Here is a 19,345-nt window from a genome sequence, read left to right as displayed (position 1 = left end):
TAAAAATAACCATCCATTATCAATGTTTTTGATCGTAAGTTGATCACCTTGTTCAACTTCTCACCGTCGACGACGACATCGCCGGATACGTTTTCATGTTGATTTGATAAATTCTCTACAACGACAGATGGAACACAACTAAGCAGTTCAACCATATCGCACTCGATTAAAGAACTTCGGCTCGATGAAACACGTTCGTCTTGCGACGTCGACATCAGGAAGAAGGCACATCGGCTGCGCACTGTCCTTACTGGAGGTGCAGGTTGCTGCGTCGGCGCAAATATCCTGCAAACGAACGGAACGCAGTGCTGCGCGGTAGACTGTGCGGACAAGAGGGCGGTGGAAATAGACGCAAACGACAGTCGGTGATCGTGGCGGGGCTGAAGTGGCGAGATTCTCGGAGAAATCGAGAGCATGGAGGTATTGCCGTCTTGAGAGAGGGAGGTGGTTGTTTTGATTCTATAACTGACGGTAATCCTAATTTGTTTTAAATTTCAAATTAAAAAGAAATCAAAATTAATTAATTACTCATAATTTAATTTTAATTTTAAATAAACCCCATTATATGCATTGTACAATAAAAGTATTGACTCCTCACACTTTTTCTATAGTAAAAGTATATAAAATTATACATGTACAAATACTTGTATAGTTGTATATATCGTGTATGTGTATGTTCGGTTTAGTCTTTGCACAAAAAATTACATTCCAATAAAATGAACTTTTAGAAGTGGATTGTTATTTTTTTTTAATCTTGTTACACATTTAAGTGTTCTATTATTTATACGGAATTTATGGTTTTTTTTTCTAAAGATTTTTATATTTATTATAAAAGATTTCTATATTTATAAAATTTATGTGTTCATTTTGTTAAAAAAACCAATAACCTTTTAAAAGCTTCAGTAAGACCTGATTACAAAAATATTATTCTAAATTGTCATTCGTGTAACATGACTAAAAATGTAATCTTTCAATATTATGTTAATATGATAGTACTGAACACTGGGCAGCATGTAAAATAAAAATAAAAATAAAAAAACAGTACTGGTAGCATAATAGGAAGGAAATAGTTTATTAAAATCTTAGATGCACTGGAAAAAAAAATAATAGTGTGTATCATAAATTTTAAAAACTATAATCTTAATCATCCAAATAAAATAGAAACAAAAAAACATACATCTTTTGCATCTTTCTCCAATTCCGTTTTAACATCACTTTTTTATCTACCTTTTTTTCTTTATTTTTTCCTTAGATACATTTCGTTATATCTTTTTTTTTTCAGCCTAATATATAAAGAAGAACTATCCCAAGAAACTCGTCCTTTCCACAATATTTTCATTGATATATTCATGAACCCGTAAGAACTTTTTCCTTAACAATGTATATTAAAATATAAAATACACATTAAAAAAATTAAATTAAATATATATTTATACATAAATATATAATAACAATTTTAATAATTAATTTTAATAATTAATTTTAATATACACATAATATTTTTTTTCACAAATATATAACCCTGTCAAGTTAAAGTATTGTATACTGAATATTCCAACTTTAACACAAAACCATAAAGAGGGTTGCAACTTGCAACACCATAGTTGTTGCTAGAAAGCTGTTACAGGTAAGTAGTTCCATTGTTCCAAAAACGACATTATTTATAACAACCTTTGTTTTGGAAAAACATAGGAAAAAGTGAAAGCCAAAAAAGCACAAGAGAAAAATTAAAACATGGGAGTAAGGAACAACATCACTTCAGTGCTAAACTTCATAGCCCTCTTGGCCTCAATTCCCATCATAGCATCAGGGATATGGCTAGCATCCAAGACAGACAATGAGTGCATCCACAGTTTCCGGTGGCCGGTTTCCGTCCTCGGAATCCTCATCCTCCTTGTTTCTCTAGTTGGCTTTGTTGGTGCTTATTGGAACAAACAAGGGATTTTGGGATTTTACCTTTGTTGCATGGCAATTCTCATAGGAATTCTGCTGTTCGTACTTGTGTTTGCATTTGTTGTTACTAGGCCTGATGGAAGTTATGTTGTTCCTGGAAGAGGCTACAAGGAGTCAAGGATTGATGGGTTTTCTTCTTGGCTAAGGAACCATGTCACTGGCTATGGAAGTTGGGAGAAGATAAGGGCTTGTTTGGCTGGTTCTGATGTATGCATTAAGCTCACACAGGATTTCATCACTGCTGACCAGTTTTTCAAATCTCATATCTCTCCTTTACAAGTTAGTCCTTCTTTGCTACCCTATATCATCTCCTCATTTTGGTAATTTTTTTTCCAACACACAAATTTATTTGGATCTAGTGTTAGTTACACTATCAGTGTAAAATAGTTTTATACGTATATTCAATTATGTAACATTATTTAAACAAAAATAACTACTTTTTTTATTAATTATTTGAATGATTTTCTAAAACAATCAGATGTAATTGAATGCAATGTATAGTGTTGTGATAAAATTCGCTCAATTCAATGTTTATTCAAAATTTAGTGACAAGTAGAGATAAAAAAAAGGGGAAAAATTAGATGGTGAGAGAAGGATGAGATGATGGAGGGTGAAATTGAAAGTTTGGGGTTAAATTAGAATTTACAAGTAAATTGGGGTTAAAATTAGGATTTTAGTTAAGAGTAAAATTGAAAAAAAAATAATTGACTAATTATTGATGGTTTAAAAAATTAACAAGAGGGATCAAATTAAATAATAGGAATAATTTTAAAAAATTTTGAAAATGTTAAGGACAAAAAACATATTTTATCCTAAAAAGTTTATCTGTTTTTATTATTGTAAGTTTAATTTTATTATACTAATGATGTAAACTATTTTATACCATCCTTCTATTACCATTTTTTTAAACGATCATTTACGCATTGATGATAAAAAATAACTAATTTTATTTATATACTAATACATACTTAGATGTACATATAAAATTCTTTATACTATTTAATACATCAAAATTAAATTCTATTATTATTTGTATTTCTGTATTTTCATGTTAAAACACTTCCTTAAACATAGTTTTATCAATACATTTTGTATCATTTTCAATCATTTTTTTGGCAACCTAGAGTACCATTGTTATTCTCAGGGTTTATGTCTACTGAATATCAACCACTGTAAGTCTGTAACCGTGTGTGTATATATATATATATATCAAATTAAATCTGTTGGTGGCTTCGTTACTTTAATGGTTTTTCTACTTTTATTTTACTAAAGTAAACTAAATCATGCATTATTCTGTTGTACTTGCACTCCAAATTTCTTCCGTCTATGGATTCCTTTTACTTCCTTCTAACCAAACTATGTAGATCCATTATTGTCATAAAAATATTACATTGACTTTAGACAATATTCTTAGACTTACATGTGACATGTCACCATTTACATGTTCTTCTACGTTCTGATCTGATATTCAGAACTATTAAACAGTAAAACACAGACTTTCATATATGAATATAATAAGAACAAGATTTCTCAGTCAGATTTGCACTGACACTGAAACAGGATATCCTTAATTAACCTGATCCACCATATATGACATGCGTTTAATACGTTGTTTAAGGTTTAATTTGATGCTGTAAGACTTTGCCTATGACTAAAAAAAAGAAAAGATATATATTAGGTTAAATTTGGGGTTAATAATAAAAACCCAATCTTATACACACCTGGGAGCGAACCACTTGCACCTGCATTTTATTTGGAAAAAAGAATGACTTTAAAATGCATCATTAATGGAGGAGTAGTACTATAGATCCTTCATTGACATCAGCTATATCCTAGTGCTGAGTGGGACATCTCCAAAATATAGTACTAGAAATATGATTGTATTGTGTCCCTATAAAGGTCTATGCCAGCTGAAAAATGCTGCTAACTGAGTCACCATAGTGAGGAAATCATGAAAATTTAGACCAGCATTATTAATTAATTATTCAGCTAAGAATTGAATATATAGTTAGTGTGATAGTATTATTTGTCTTTGCTTCACGTGATGCTAAAAGTCTTTGTCATAGTTGCCGGTTTGTGGCCTCTATAGCATAGTATTTAGATTTTAGACCGACTAGTGATCGAATCGGTCAGTTATTGATTTACGATTTTAATGAGCGAGTCATTGGTTGAACTATTTAAATTATAATTAATAAATATAAATTTTAAGAATATAATTTAATTTATATATATTATATATTTAAAAAAAGAACAAAGGTAATGAACTAAATTGCTGCACATGCAAGAGCGAGGATCCAAATTCAAACATAAGATTACACTTTTTTTTTTTATTTTTGGTTAATTGTTGATTTGTGGTTTTGACTAGTTTGCATTGGTTTTAACTGATTTGGGCCAATTCGCATCAATTCTGACTGATTTTCTTTCTTTAAATAGTGAGAATGTTAAATTGGACCAATTTAAAATTTAATTTATTGGTTTTTTAATCGAACAGACCAATCTAATCTGATTTTAATAACTATAATATGTAGACTGTAGTAACATTGTTTTGTGGGGTTCATTTTCCTCTCAATCTCATGTTTCATATGTTTGCCATGCTCCTGTCTTTTGTTGAGAAATTAATTTTTTTAAATTTAAAAATTAATTATTTATCGGTCAATATCATTAATATCTTTTAAAATTTTATTTTGAGTATATAAACAAATAGATCTTTAAAATTTTTGTATTGGACATTTTCATTTAAAAAAAAATTATTATATACAAGTCTTTGAATTTTATAAAAATATGATATATAAGTTTTTATTTTAGTTAGATTCGTTGTTTTTATTTAGACAAATAAGTCTTCAAAAATATAACAAGATGACCTATATATCTTAATTTTACAAAATTCAGGTGCCTCAACATAATAAAAAAAAATTAAAGACAAAAATGTGTGACGTAAAATTTTTTAGAGACATATTTTAATATATACTCTTTTTATTTTTAACTCACATTAATTAACATGCAAATGAATATCTAAATTTATACATAAGAAAATCATCTAAAACCTCAATAAAAAATCCAAAAATTAATAGAATATCCAAATCAATAATGATTTTGTTAAAATCCATAATAGAAATAGATAATGTGTGTTTAAAACTGAAGTCAGATCTTAACAAATATTAGTAAAAGAAAAGATGAATAAAGAAAAAATATTTAAAAATAAAACAGTATAATGGATATACAGATACATTATTATTATTATTATTATTATTATTATTATTTTATCATAGCTCTGTTTTGATATTTCTATGTTTATATCCTAAAAGACTTACTAACAGAACCTAATTATTTTTTATGTTATTTGTTACAATCTTGTTTAATGAATTGCAGTCAGGGTGTTGCAAACCTCCAAGTTCATGTGGCTACAACTACGTGAGCCCAACATTGTGGGTAAACAATGCAAATCCAATGGCAGACACAGATTGCAACATGTGGAGCAATGACCAGAGTCAACTCTGCTACAATTGCAATGCATGCAAGGCTGGCTTATTAGGAAACCTCAGAAGAGAGTGGAGAAGAGCCAACTTCATTCTCATTCTTGCTCTGCTTCTTCTCATTTTCGTCTATCTCATTGCATGCACTGCCTTCAACAATGCTCAAACACAACACCTTTTCCAATGTTACAAAAGGGGTTGGGTTTAATAAATCTTAATTTTTTTTCTTTTATCGTTTTTTTAGGTCAAGAACTAATTCATAGCTGATCTGAACTCTATTTAAAGATCTGTCGATGGTTAATGGGTTGTTGCATGCCCAAGATGAGATTCGACCTCCACACTTATTTAAGCGGACGAGTGAGCTGACCGCTCGACCAACCCAAGTTTCTTTTTTTTTCTTCTTTTATCGAGTGATGATCAAATCAACCTAGTTTTTTGTTCTTGTAAGAACACTTATCATTAGTGTGTATATTCTTTTGGAATTTTGGTTTTGACTTTGCTATTTGGAATTATAATTTTTTTTGTAGAAGTTACTGACTTTTCTACACTATAGTTATCAACTATATGTATGAGTTCAAAATTGTTTGTTATTCATTGTGGACAGTTACAATGATTGTACGAAGTGGTCGCTAATCAATTTGATTCTGATGGAAGGTTTTATAAGACTTTGAACTCTCTAACCAGTAACTAAACTTTTGTGATGTCTTCCAAAGTTTTGATCACATGTATTGAAACAACTGGATAGAAAATGATAATAAAAGAATATTAATTTTTAATTAGTCATTTTTTCTTTTTTAATTGAAGAATTTTTATTTTTGGAGAATTTAGGATTTAAGCGTATATAATTCTCGAAATATGAATGGTTTCTTGGATAAACTTTTGAAAATTAGACACTTTGATGCTGGAATCAATGCTAACGTGCATCCGTGTGGGGAAGTGAGGGAACCCACTTTAGGTGTATTTAACTTTTAATGCATGGCCAGGCAAAAAACAATAAAAAGAAAACCGACACTACTGACTTGTGAAGAAACAAATTACCTTTTGATTTTGAATTTTCAAGATCTACCATGTTGAAATAAAAGAAAGATATTAACACAACTAGCAATATTTTTTATGCATTAGTGTAGAGTACAAGAAATAAGGAGCTTAGAGTTCAAGCTTGTGTCCAATGCTGGGGGCAATAAGCACTAAACAGCTTCAAAATCTATGCTGCATAAACTTCAATACATTACTCTTTTTTTTTTTTTTTTTACAAGAAAAATGCAATTAACCATTTTTTCAAAGTGTAATTCGACATCCGGAAGTTGTCAAATGATGCAAAAGAATTCTTTTGCTGAATTTATGTTTCATCCTTTGACAACTTCAAACATATCGAATTGCGCATTTTGAGAGTTGAGATTGTAAAGTATGCATTTACTGAGATCCCACCACACCAGAGGAGGAAAAAATAATAGTTATATTTTATTCTGCAGATTTTGAGTAACATTACCATGAAGATCCTAGTGCACAAGAAGCATTGCTATGTAAAAATAGCAAGAACATTGCCATAGAAAAAACATGCACTAGGTACAGATTCTCCCATCAGATTCAATGCTGTTAAGTAGATACAACGTCGTGAATTCGCAACTTATGTCACTCTCGAATCTCAAGCTGTAGGGAGCTTCCTCGAGTACACAATGTACATAGGATCAGAGCGTCCTGGATTTGGAGATATATCCACAGCCTAAGATATAAAAACATTGCAGCCAAAATGTGTCAACTTAATGAGAAAGTTGTAACCAAACCATGTAGATAGAATATTAATATCAATGACTGAATTACCTGAGGAGGTTCAAAGCCTCCAGCATAATGGAAGTATGCCCCAACAATCATAACATGATCAGCATCCCCAGTTGATGTCCATATTGAAATGGCCTTTGTCCAGAAGCATCGGTTCGAAAAGCTAATCGGACATAAGAGATCCATGACCAAGAAAAGATAAGTAAACAAATCATTAAACATAGACGTGATATTTCAGAAAAGATGACTAATTTGACTCTGTATGCTACAGGAAGCAAAGAAAGATATGTTCCATGCTACGATAGATGTTGAAATGAAACTTCGCAGCTGAAGGGTAACATGGCTTGTATACCATTGAAACATGACCATTATAGCAGCACTTTAGCATTTTTCTAAACCTGAGTTCTTAAGCTAGAATATCAATCCTGAATACTAGGTGGAAAATAATTTCTATGCATTGACACTTGATAGTGGAATGGGAGCCTTGGAGCAACGATTGAGTTGTCTCTGTGTGACTTCAAGGTCACAGGTTTAAGCCATGAAATCAGCCACTGATGTAGCTATATCAGTTTGTATAAAATAGGCATCAAGACTTAAAATCGAAAATAACTCGGTTGAAAAGATTATCACCTCATTATTGCAAGTCCACCTGGCTTAAGTATTCTGCGCATCTCCTTGAACACATCAAGAGGCTTTGTCAGGTAATCAACACTAACCTGCAAGCCATTTTTCAACTCTTTAAGCTTCTGTTATGTCAAGATTTTGAAGTCTTTAAATGGCTGGCATATATACCAAGCAAGAACTTGGACACAATTTTTTGCCAAAACGGTCCAAAACCAACACAAAATGCAGAAGAAATATACATCTTACATATATGACACAATGGCAAGCAAGTTGCAAAACTTGAAACGATTTCAAGATTCAACCAACAAATTAAGATATAAGGAAATGTATTTGTACCACATTAGTGATTACGTCAAAAGAGTTATCCTCAAATGGAAGTTTGGGGTTCACATTTAAGTCTTGCACAACATACTCTGTGAGAACCTACAGTATCAACAGCTTCCTGTTAGTAGATTTACATACATAAAAACATTTCTGTGTAAGAACAGAAATTCCAAGAGCGTTTTCTTACTGGGTTCCTCTTAAGCTCTTCTTCATTCATGCCTAATCCGACCACTCGTTCTTGCTTGTAGCCTGGTGGAAAATGGCTGACCTAATGCAAAGCGAAAATTGATGACAATATGTAACATGCAATGCAACATAAGATAAACCGAGGTTATAGTACTAGAACTCTTACCCAACTACTACACATATCCAAGATACTAACTCCAGGAGTGTTGCTAGGTGGGAAAACCTCGGAGTAATACTTAGTCAGGGCAGCAATTGCAGGGTCATCGATGTGTGTCACGAATCGAGGCGCATCATAGAACAATGCATCTGAAGACCTAAACAGAAAATTTTCTGGTATTATATACAAGCACTAAATAAGATTTGTATAATATAATATAATCCATGATTATTACTTGCTAAGGCTAGATAATCCATAAGGTGCAAGAAATTCTGTCAAGACCAAGATAGAGTCACATTCGGATGATACAGAATTTCTAAAGTTGTTCAATGAACTCAAGATCCTTAATCTATACATAAAAAAATGGAGGGCACAGAGCAAAATGAAAATCAGTGATGAAATTTACTCATCAAAGCGCTGGAAATCTTCGTCCTTGAAAGGGAACTGCTCTGGCCATTCCACATTCTTCAGTATCTGCATCATGGGAATATGGCACAAAGCATTAGAAAACCCAAAACCTGAAACCCTAAAACCCTTAACTTTTGATCAAATTTCAAGCAACCACTAGAACACAAGATTCAAGCCATGGAATACATTTTGGAACCAAGTTGTAATCTGATATTCATCCATTAGTATAGGGAGCAAATTGCCAAATTCAGCACTGTAACAAATCAATTACTCTTTGGTTGCTTCAATTATTTCACATATCAATAATCATGAAGCAAATTTCATACATTGATATACTCAATTATTGATTATTCAGCTTATGAGCACCAATAGAACATGAACAAAAGCAAACTCCCAAAATTAGAACACTATGGTAATCCAAATTTTCAAAGAAAAGCATCCAATTCCAATGAGAAGAAAGAATTAATGACCTCATTAACAGATGGACCAGGGTTTATCCTAGCAGAGGCAATGAATGATTTGGAACCCTGAAAAGCAGAAGAGGCCATACCCAAGAATGAAGCACCAATGCCCAAAACCATGCGACGAGGATAAGCCTTAACAAAACCACCCTTGTCCCATTTCTTCAGAAGAATTATTTGCGCCCTTTTAGAAAAACATGAACATGAACAAGAAGAAAAGCCAGCACCAAGAAGTGGTAACCTTAGTCCTATAAAATTGGTCATGTTGGACCGACCCTTAGCTTGTTCAGAGACACTGAGCCATGACTCTATCCGAATTGAAGTAACTGAACTGTAACTGTCACCGTTGATCTTACACAGCAACATGCACACAATACAAGTGAAGTGAGTGATGTATATCCACTTTACGTGGCTTAATCTTATGTGATGCTGCTAGCAGAAAAGACATTTATTTTTCAAGTTTCAAAAGTTTGATATTGAAATTAAAATTCAACCTACTTCTATTAAAACTCTCTTTTGTTAAATTTCATGCAACTCATGTATTATAATTGTACACTAGAAATTTAAAGGAACGTAATTTAACAAAAAATTTAAGAGGTAGTTTTTGGTTTAAAGGTTTTTCTAATAAGAAATGTTATTTATATACTAAAATAAATAATTATATATTTATGTATAATATAATTTAATTTATTTTTAATATATATTTTATATTTTAATATATATTTTATTATAAAAAATTATTATTGCATAATATTGTGACATTATTATTATTATCATTATTTTTTGTAGTTGTTTTTTGGCTAATTTTTTTTTATATGAAAAAATATTGGTATTTTTGTTGAAAATGGGAGTATTTGATATAATTACAGATAAGTGGATTTTTTAGGTGAAAAGTCAACACGTGGGAGCGTGTTGCAACACGTAGGGAGCGTATTGGACACATGACATCATTCTGGCCAACACGTGGAGGCGTATTGGACACGTGGCAGCATCTTAACCAACACGTGGAAGGCGTATTGCACCACATGAGAGGTGTGTTGCACAATATCCACAATTTACATAAATGGGCTTTCCACTCTCACTTACAATCTTTTCCTACTACTCACAAAAATGACTAGTTAGAGGAGTCAACTTCATTGCAGTGATTTTTTTGTGGACCCTGTTTTTAATTTGATCATCTAGATTTTTGTACATAAATGAAAGATATGAAAACATTTTGTCATAATAATAATACTAGATCGACAAAAAAATAAATAAATAAAATTTGTCTTATTTAATAATTAATAAATATTAAATAAAATAAATTTTGGTTATTTTTAGCTATTTTTTTTACTAAATAATTTTTTTCTAGAAAAACATTAACACATGTATAAATGTGTAAAGAGATGGATCTACTTGCATATTAATTTCTTTACCTAAAAAATGATGACTGATTGACTGCAGTTTTTTTCAACAACAAAATTATAACCTTAGTCCATAGCTTAGCATACTCAAGGGGAAAAAAAGAGAACAGACTAATTGTGAATGAGCTATTTTATTTTATTTCTTTTTTTAGTGAGAAATTGATTTAGAATTTTTAACATCATAGATAACATTTTTTATAGCAGAATGTGGTACAAAAACCCTACTAAATACTAATTTTGAATTAGATAAAATAATTCATAATTAAAAAAATTTAACTGATATTGATTAAAAAAAAGATTTTTAATTGAACTATAATTTCATTTATCAATTTCGTGGAAAGAATAGCTGTGTGATCACTTATCAATTTCATTTAATCACTTATTGTAAACTTTTGAACTTCATCATTAAGATTTTATTAATTAGCCAAAAAACAAATCGAGAATGCTGATTATTCAATCTAAAAAGCAAGAAAAGTTTATATTTATTATATATACCTAATTGTAATAGCTTTTAATTCAAATTTTAGGTTAATCTAAATTTCTATTATTAATATTCCAATGGTGAAAAAGTTATTAGATTGAAAAAGATAATAGATTTTATATAAAGCTATATTAGTCAAAAAAAATATAAATGCAAAATAGAAATTATTATTTGTGGTTTGGTGTGGTTTTAACAAGGAAAAGATGCATTGTTTCACTAAAACTTGTACGTCCGGCATTTGTTTTGAGAAAAAAATCATTTGAGAGCGTAGCTGGTTAGTATCATTTTTTATTTTTGAGAGTCTTTTTACACAGTCTTTTAATTTGCACTCCTTTTAAAGATAGACAAATAAAGAAAAGGCTATAAATAGTAATGATGGAATTAAAGTAGAACGAACAAAACTTACAAAAAAGTGCATGAGTTTGGTCCTTCCTACTTAACTTTGAGATTATTAGTATTCTTTCCGAAAGATGTTGCCTGCTGTAGTAGTAATCATCAAAAGCTGAGACAGGTCTGTGTTCTTAATTTTTTTTCTTGGAATCGGACTTAATTTTGTTCTTCGCACACAAAAATAAACGCATCAATTTATCATCATCTTTAATTTGTTTAATTTATTCTGAATCATAAATTAGTAGTCTATTACTATATATGTTGCTTTCCCTCTCTTTTTCTTTCTGCGCCCTTCTTATCTTCTTCTTCTTATTTTGATTTTCTTTTTTTATTTTCCTTGAAATAAAGAGTTACGGTTCTCTTTTATTGTTGGAGCAAATAATATCATTGATTGTTTCTTGCTTCCCTAATATCTTTACAACATATTTCGTATTGTCTGAGTTTCGACCAGTCCGAAAAATTTCTTGCCTAACCTTACATATTTTAATGTTACGTTAAACTGAAAAGTAAGGGGTTATAAGTTATAACACCTTCAAATTTAGTATGAACGATCAAGGAGAACAAAAATAAGGTTTCAATAATTCAATTTCAGAGGAAAAATAGAAAAATTCAAAAGGGTCTCCTTATATTTATAACTGTTGTAAAATCCGGATTACGTCCAGATTATGTACATAATTTATTATATTATATTTATATATAGTTTATTTATAAAAAAATTAATATATATTTATGATCTAATGCATATATATAAACTATGTTATCTTATAGTGAATATATACTCATTGATATTAATAGTTATTTTTTTTATTTTGAAAAATTTTTCCTGCATAAAAATTATTATACAGAGTAAAATATTGTTCTATTCTCTATTTTCGATAACCTAAATAATTTATCCGTATTAAAATATTGCAATACTATGTTCTTGTTATATATAAAAATTAAGATAAAAAAACAGGAGTTGCCATTTGTGGTTTGGTGTGGTTTTAGCTAGAAAAAGATGCATTGTTTCACTAAAACTTGTACGTCCAGCATTTGTTTTGAGAAAAAAATCATTTAAGAGCTTAGCTAGTTAGTATCATTTTTTTTTATTTTTGAGAGTCTTTCTATGCAGTCTTTTAATTTGCACTCCTTTCAAAAATAGACAAAAAAAAGAAAAGGCTATAAATAGTAACAATGGAATTGAAGTGGAACAAACAAAACTTACAAAAAGAGTGCATCAGTTTGGTCCTTTTTACCTAGCTTTGGAATTATTAGTATTCTTTCCGAAAGTTGTTGCCTACTATAGTAGTAGTCATCAAAGGCTGAGACAGGTCTGTATTCTTAATTTCTTTTTCCTGGGATCGAACTTAATTTTGTTCTTTGCACACAAAAATAAACGCATCAATTTATCATTATCTTTAATTTGTTTAATTTAGTTTGAATAATAAATTAGTAGTCTATTACTATATATGTTACTTTCTCTCTCTTTCCCTTTCCGTGCCTTTCTTATCTTCTTCTTCTTCTTTGGTTTTCTTTTTTTATTTTCCTTGAAATAAAGAGTTAGGGTTCTCTTTTATTGTTGGAGCAAATAATATCATTGATTGCTTCTTGTTTTCCTAAGATCTTTACAGCATATTTTGTATTGTCCTTTCCGGCCAATCCGAAAAATTTCTTGCCTGAACTTACATATTTTAATGTTACGTTAAACTGAAAGATATGGGTTATAAGTTATAACACCTTCGAATTTAGTATGCACGATCAAGAAGGACAAAAACAATGTTTTAACAATTTGATTTCAAAGAAAAAATAGAGAAATCAAAAGGGTCTTTTTATATTTATAACTATTGTAAAGCTCGGGCTACATCTGGATTATGTACATAATTTATTATATTATATTTATACATAATTTATTTATAAAAAAATTAATATATATTTATGATCTAATGCATATATATGAATTATGTTATCTTATAGTGAATATATACTCATTGATATTACTAGTTATTACTTTTATTTTAAAAAATTTCTCCTGCATAAAAGTTATTATACAGAGTAAAATATTGTTCTATTCTCTATTTTCGATAGCCTAAATAATTTATCTATATTAAAAAAATTGTATTACTATATTCTTGTTATACATAAAAATTAAGATAAAAAAACAGGAGTTGCTATTTATGGTTTGGTGTGGTTTTAGCGAGAAAAATATGCATTGTTTCACTAAAACTTGTACGTCCAGCATTTGTTTTGAGAAAAAAACTATTTGAGAGCTTAGCAGGTTAGTATCATTTTTCCTTCTTGAGAGCCCCTCTATGCACTCTTTTAATTTGCACTCCTTTTAAAGATAGACAAAGAAAAAAAAGGCTATAAATAGTAACGATGGAATGGAAGTGAAACGAACAAAACTTACAAAAAGAGTGCATCAGTTTGGTCCTTCTTACTTAGTTTTGGAATTATTAGTATTCTTTCCAAAAGTTGTTGCCTGCTGTAGTAGTAGTCATCAAAGGCTGAGATAGGTCTGTATTCTTAATTTCTTTTCCCTGGGATCGGACTTAATTTTGTTTTTCGCACACAAAAATAAACACATCAATTTATCATCTTCTTTAATTTGTTTAATTTATTCTGAATCATAAATTAGTAGTCTATTACTATATATGTTGCGTTCTCTCTCTTTTCCTTTCGGTGCCCTTCTTATCTTCTTCTTCTTTGGTTTTTTTTATTTTCCTTGAAATAAAGAGTTAGATTTCTCTTTTATTGTTAGAGTAAATAATATCATTGATTACTTTTTACTTTCCTAAGATCTTTAGATCTTTACAGCAGACTTCGTATTGTCTGAGTTCCGGCCAGTCCTAGAAATTTCTTACCTGGCCTTACATATTTTAATGTTACGTTAAACTTAAAGGTATGTGTTATAAGTTATAACACCTTCGAATTTAGTATGCACAATTAAGGAGGACAAAAACAAGGTTTCAACAATTCGATTTCAAAGGAAAAATAGAGAAATCCAAAACGGGCTTCTTATATTTATAACTGTTGTAAAGCCCGGGATACGCCTGGATTATGTACATAATTTATTATATTATATTTATATATAGTTTATTTATAAAAAAATTAATATATATTTATGATCTAATATATATATATGAACTATGTTATCTTATAGTGAATATATACTCATTGATAATAATAGTTATTACTTTTATTTTGAAAAATTTTTCCTGCACAAAAGTTATTATACAGATTAAAATATTGTTCTATTCTCTATTTTCAATAGCCTAAATAATTTATCCGTATTAAAAAAATTTGTAATACTATGTTCTTGTTATACATAAAAATTCAGATAAAAAAACAGGAGTAGCTATTTGTGGTTTGGTGTGGTTTTAGCGAGAAAAAGATGCATTGCTTCACTAAAACTTGTACGTTCAGCATTTGTTTTTATAAAAAAACTATTTGAGAGCTTAGTTAGTTAGTATCATTTTTCATTTTTTAGAGTCTTTCTATGCAGTCTTTTAATTTGCACTTCTTTCAAAGATAGACACAGAAAGAAAAGGCTATAAATAGTAACGATGGAATTGAAGTGGAACGAACAAAACTTACAAAACGAGTGCATCAATTTGGTCTTTTTTACTTAGCTTTGGGATTATTAGTATTCTTTTCGAAAGTTGTTGTCTGCTGTAGTAGTAGTCATCAAAGGCTGAGACAGGTTTGTATTCTTAATTTCTTTTCCCTGGGATCGGACTTAATTTTGTTCTTCGCACACAAAAATAAACGCATCAATTTATCATCATCTTTAATTTGTTTAATTTATTCTGAATCATAAATTAGTAGTCTATTACTATATATGTTGCTTTCTCTCTCTTTTCCTTTCCGTATCCTTCTGATCTTCTTCTTTTTTTTTGGTTTTCTTTTTTTTATTTTTCTTGAAATAAAGAGTTAGGGTTCTTTTTTATTGTTGGAGAAAATAATATTATTGATTGCTTCTTCCTTTCCTAAGATCTTTACAGCATATTTCGTATTGTCTGAGTTCCAACCAATCCGAGAAATTTTTTGCGTGGCCTTACATATTTTAATGTTACGTTAAACTGAAAGGTATGGGTTATAAGTTATAACACTTTCAAATTTAGTATGCACGATCAAGGAGGACAAAAACAACGTTTCAATAATTCGATTTCAAAGGAAAAATAGAAAAACCCAAAAGGGTCTTCTTTTATTTATAACTATTGTAAAACCCGGACTACGTCCGAATTATGTACATAATTTATTATATTATATTATATATAGTTTATTTATAAAAAAATTAATATATATATTTATGATCTAATACATATATATGAACTATGTTATCTTATAGTGAATATATATTCTTTGATATTAATAGTTATTAGTTTTATTTTGAAAAATTTCTCTTGCATAAAAGTTATTATACAGAGTAAAATATTGTTCTATTCTCTATTTTCAATATCCTAAATAATTTATCTGTATTAAAAAAATTGTAATACTATGTTCTTGTTATACATAAAAAACATTAAATAATAGTTATCATTACATCACATCTTTCCTTTTCTTATCTAATATGCGACTGCAAAGAACAACTAAGTTTCCAACTAATATACATACATTATGTTGTAAAAAAATTAAATAAATAAGGAAGAAGTAACAAATATAAAATAAAAAATATAATTAGATAACTCAAATAGTAATATTCACTAGAATTACTATATCAATATAGTAAATATAATTAATATAGTTAATAATATTAAAGTATATAAGAAAGAGAATAGTATGAAAGAGAGAGAATAGTATAAGAGAGAGAATATTGTTTTATTGCTTTGTGTGTGTTGTACGTAAGGCTATGAAGTCTTATTTATAGCCGTACAAATTCAACCTTTATTAAAGGTTGGGCTCAAATCTCTCTCTTGAAAACTTCAGCCACCCAATATTATTAATGGGCATCCACCTCATGCCTTAACACAACACTCCCTCTTGGATGACCATTCAGGATAATGCCTAGTTAAAACCTTACTAAAGAAAAATCCAGTGAGAAAAAAATCTTAGTGAAGGAAAAAGAGTACAATATCCTTTAGTGTACTGCCTCATTAAAAACCTTGTCAAGAAAAACCCAATAGGAAAAAACCCTGACCAAGGAAAAAAGAGTACAGTCTCTCCCTCTTGCCAACATTATTTTATATCTCGAAATCGGCGCATCCCAATTGATGTACCAATCTTTCAAAAAAAGATTTTGGGAGTGACTTTGTGAATAAATCTGCCAGATTATCACTTGAGCGGACCTATTGGATATCAATTGTCCCTTGATTTTGAAGATCATGAGTGAAGAATAATTTGGGAGAAATATGCTTTGTTCTATCACCTTTGATATATCCGCCTTTAAGTTTAGCAATACATGTTGTATTATCTTCAAACAGGACAGTTAGAGCTATCTTCTGATTAATCAGTCTACATGATGACAGAATATATTGGATCATACTCCTCAGCCAAAAACACTTGCGACTAGCTTCATGTATCGCTAGTATTTCAGCATGATTAAAGGATGTTACTGCAATCGTCTGTTTCGTGGACCTCCATGATATAGTTGTACCACCATATGTGAACAGGTATCCTATTTGAGATCTCCCTTTATGTGGATCAGACAAGTATCCGGTATCTGCATAGCCAACTAGTTGTCACTTGGATCTATAGGGATAAAACAATCTCATATCAACCGTTCCATGAAGATATCAAAAAATTTGTTTGATTCCACTCTAATATCTTCTGGTTGGAAAGAAACTATATCTTGCTAGTAAATTCACCGCGAATGATATGTCAGGTCGCGTATTATTAGCAAGATACATTAGCGCTCCAATGGCAATAAGATATGGTACTTCAGGACCAAGGATATCTTCATTTTCTTCTTTAGGACGAAATTGATCCTTTTCTAAAGATCTTACGATCATTGGGGTGCTCAAGGGATGTGATTTATCCATATAAAATATTTTCAAGATCTTATCTGCGTATGTTATTTGATGAATAAAGATCCCATTTTTTATATGCTCGATCTGCAGGCCAAGACAAAATTTAATTCTTCCAAGATCTTTCATCTCAAACTCTTCCTTTAGAGTTTTTATAATTGTTGGAATCTCTTCAGGAGTTTCAATGATATTTAAATCATCAACGTACACAGCAATTATAATGAATTCAGATTCAGTTTTCTCTATAAAAACACACGGGCATATATCATCATTCTTGAATCTGTTTTTGGCCAGATACACAGTAAGATGATTATACCATATTCGTCCAGATTGCTTTAGACCATATAAAGATCTTTGCAATTTAACTGAGTATAACCCTTGCGAATATTCACTAGATGGTTTAGATATCTTTAGTCTTTCAAGGACTTTCATATAGATATCCCGATCTAATGAGCCGTACAAATAGGTTGTTACCACATCCATTAAATGCAAATGCAGTTTATGATATGTAGATAAACTGACCAAATAACGCAATGTTATCACATCCACTACAGGGAAATACGTTTCTTCATAATTTATAATGGGACTTTGTGAAAAACCTTGTGCCACAAGTGGTGTGGTATTTTACAACCCACAAACTAACCGGCAAGTGCACCAGGTCGTACCAAGTAATACCTTACGTGAGTAAGGGTCGATCCCACGAGGATTGATGGATCAAGCAACAATAGTGTTTGATAGGATTAGTTAGACAAACAGAAAATAGTGTTGGAAGTTCAAAGAGCATTAAACAGTAAATTAAGAATTTCAGAAAGCAAGCAGCGATGAGTTGGGAATAAAATATGGAGAAGATAGTTAAGGTTTCAGAGTTATCTACTTTTCCGGATTGACTTTTCTTACTAACTAATTTAATTATGTAAGATTTAATTTATGGCAAACTATGTGTGACTAGACCCTAATTTCTTAGACCTTCCTAGTCTCCTCTAAAATTCATTAACTGCCAATTCATTGGTCAATTAATTCCAATTAAAGGGTGATGATCAAGTTCCAGTTTATATGCCACAAAAATTCTAATTATCCAAAAATAAGGGGATTATATGTCACGTATCCCGTTAAATACAAACAATTAGAAATTTAGGATAATATGTTTTCAAGCTGTTGTTCAAATAAAGAGCTTTTCCAAGTTTTACAAGAACTCAATTAGAACATGGGTCATACTTCCGTTCCACCCAATATTCATAAAATAAAGAACAAAACTAATTATTGAAAAATAAATCAAAACATGGATTAAATTAGAAAGATCAAACAAATCAATCCATACAAATAGACAGAGCTCCTAACCTTAACAATGGAGGATTAGTTGCTCATGGTTCAGAGAGAAAATAAGGATGGTCAAATGTACAGCATTTTTTTTCTGATGGCATCTAAATTCCTATTTATAACTAATCCTAATAAATTTAAAATCTAATTATCTAAAATTAAAAATAATATCTTTTCCTAAAAATAAGATTTGAATTTAAATTCGAATTAATTAACAGGTCTACAGCTGATGGGTGGGGACCACTTGATTTGTCCATTCAGCAGCTTCTAATCTGTGTTTTCTGGACTAAAAACTGAGTTAAAACAGTCCAGAAATTGCCCCCCAGCATTTTCTGTTAATTCTGCAGATTGCTCATGTGACGCATCCGCGTCGTCCACGTGTTCGCATCATTTGTGCAGATTCCAGTCCACGCGTTCGCGTCATTGCGATTTCCTCCATTCTACGCG

General features: G+C 30.3%; 2 protein-coding genes across 2 annotated transcripts; one reads left to right on the top strand and one right to left on the bottom strand.

Moving 5' to 3' along the window:
* Window positions 1-1,616: 1,616 nt before the first annotated feature.
* On the top strand, window positions 1,617-6,120 carry LOC112799774 (tetraspanin-2-like). The gene is made up of 2 exons (XM_025841804.3): window positions 1,617-2,232; window positions 5,323-6,120. Exons 1-2 carry the CDS (start codon window positions 1,735-1,737, stop codon window positions 5,632-5,634), a joined length of 810 nt encoding a protein of 269 aa, XP_025697589.1. The 5' UTR covers window positions 1,617-1,734; the 3' UTR covers window positions 5,635-6,120.
* Window positions 6,121-6,869: 749 nt separating this feature from the next.
* Window positions 6,870-9,902, bottom strand: LOC112802018 (uncharacterized). Its single transcript, XM_025845004.3, has 8 exons — window positions 9,375-9,902; window positions 8,903-8,970; window positions 8,506-8,653; window positions 8,341-8,421; window positions 8,166-8,252; window positions 7,836-7,921; window positions 7,248-7,368; window positions 6,870-7,149 (listed from the first exon to the last, which is right to left on the bottom strand). The coding sequence occupies exons 1-8, from the start codon at window positions 9,729-9,731 to the stop codon at window positions 7,072-7,074; spliced, it is 1,026 nt and encodes a 341-aa protein (XP_025700789.1). The 5' UTR covers window positions 9,732-9,902; the 3' UTR covers window positions 6,870-7,071.
* Window positions 9,903-19,345: the final 9,443 nt, after the last annotated feature.

This window comes from Arachis hypogaea, chromosome 5 (genome assembly GCF_003086295.3).
Source record: "Arachis hypogaea cultivar Tifrunner chromosome 5, arahy.Tifrunner.gnm2.J5K5, whole genome shotgun sequence".
Lineage (NCBI taxonomy): Eukaryota > Viridiplantae > Streptophyta > Magnoliopsida > Fabales > Fabaceae > Arachis > Arachis hypogaea.
The sequence above is the reverse complement of the archived record's forward strand: the minus strand, read 5'-3'. Positions and strand labels throughout refer to the sequence as shown.

Excerpts from the sequence above, each read along its gene's own strand:
- LOC112799774 (XM_025841804.3), top strand. The coding sequence starts at position 1,735 with ATGGGAGTAAGGAACAACATCACTTCAGTGCTAAACTTCATAGCCCTC. Across the intron at positions 2,233-5,322 it reads CTCATATCTCTCCTTTACAA|TCAGGGTGTTGCAAACCTCC; the intron begins GTTAGTCCTTCT and ends AATGAATTGCAG.
- LOC112802018 (XM_025845004.3), bottom strand. The coding sequence starts at position 9,731 with ATGTTGCTGTGTAAGATCAACGGTGACAGTTACAGTTCAGTTACTTCA. Across the intron at positions 8,654-8,902 it reads GATTTCCAGCGCTTTGATGA|GTCTTCAGATGCATTGTTCT; the intron begins GTAAATTTCATC and ends TTTTCTGTTTAG. Across the intron at positions 7,369-7,835 it reads GGTGGACTTGCAATAATGAG|CTTTTCGAACCGATGCTTCT; the intron begins GTGATAATCTTT and ends ATGTCCGATTAG.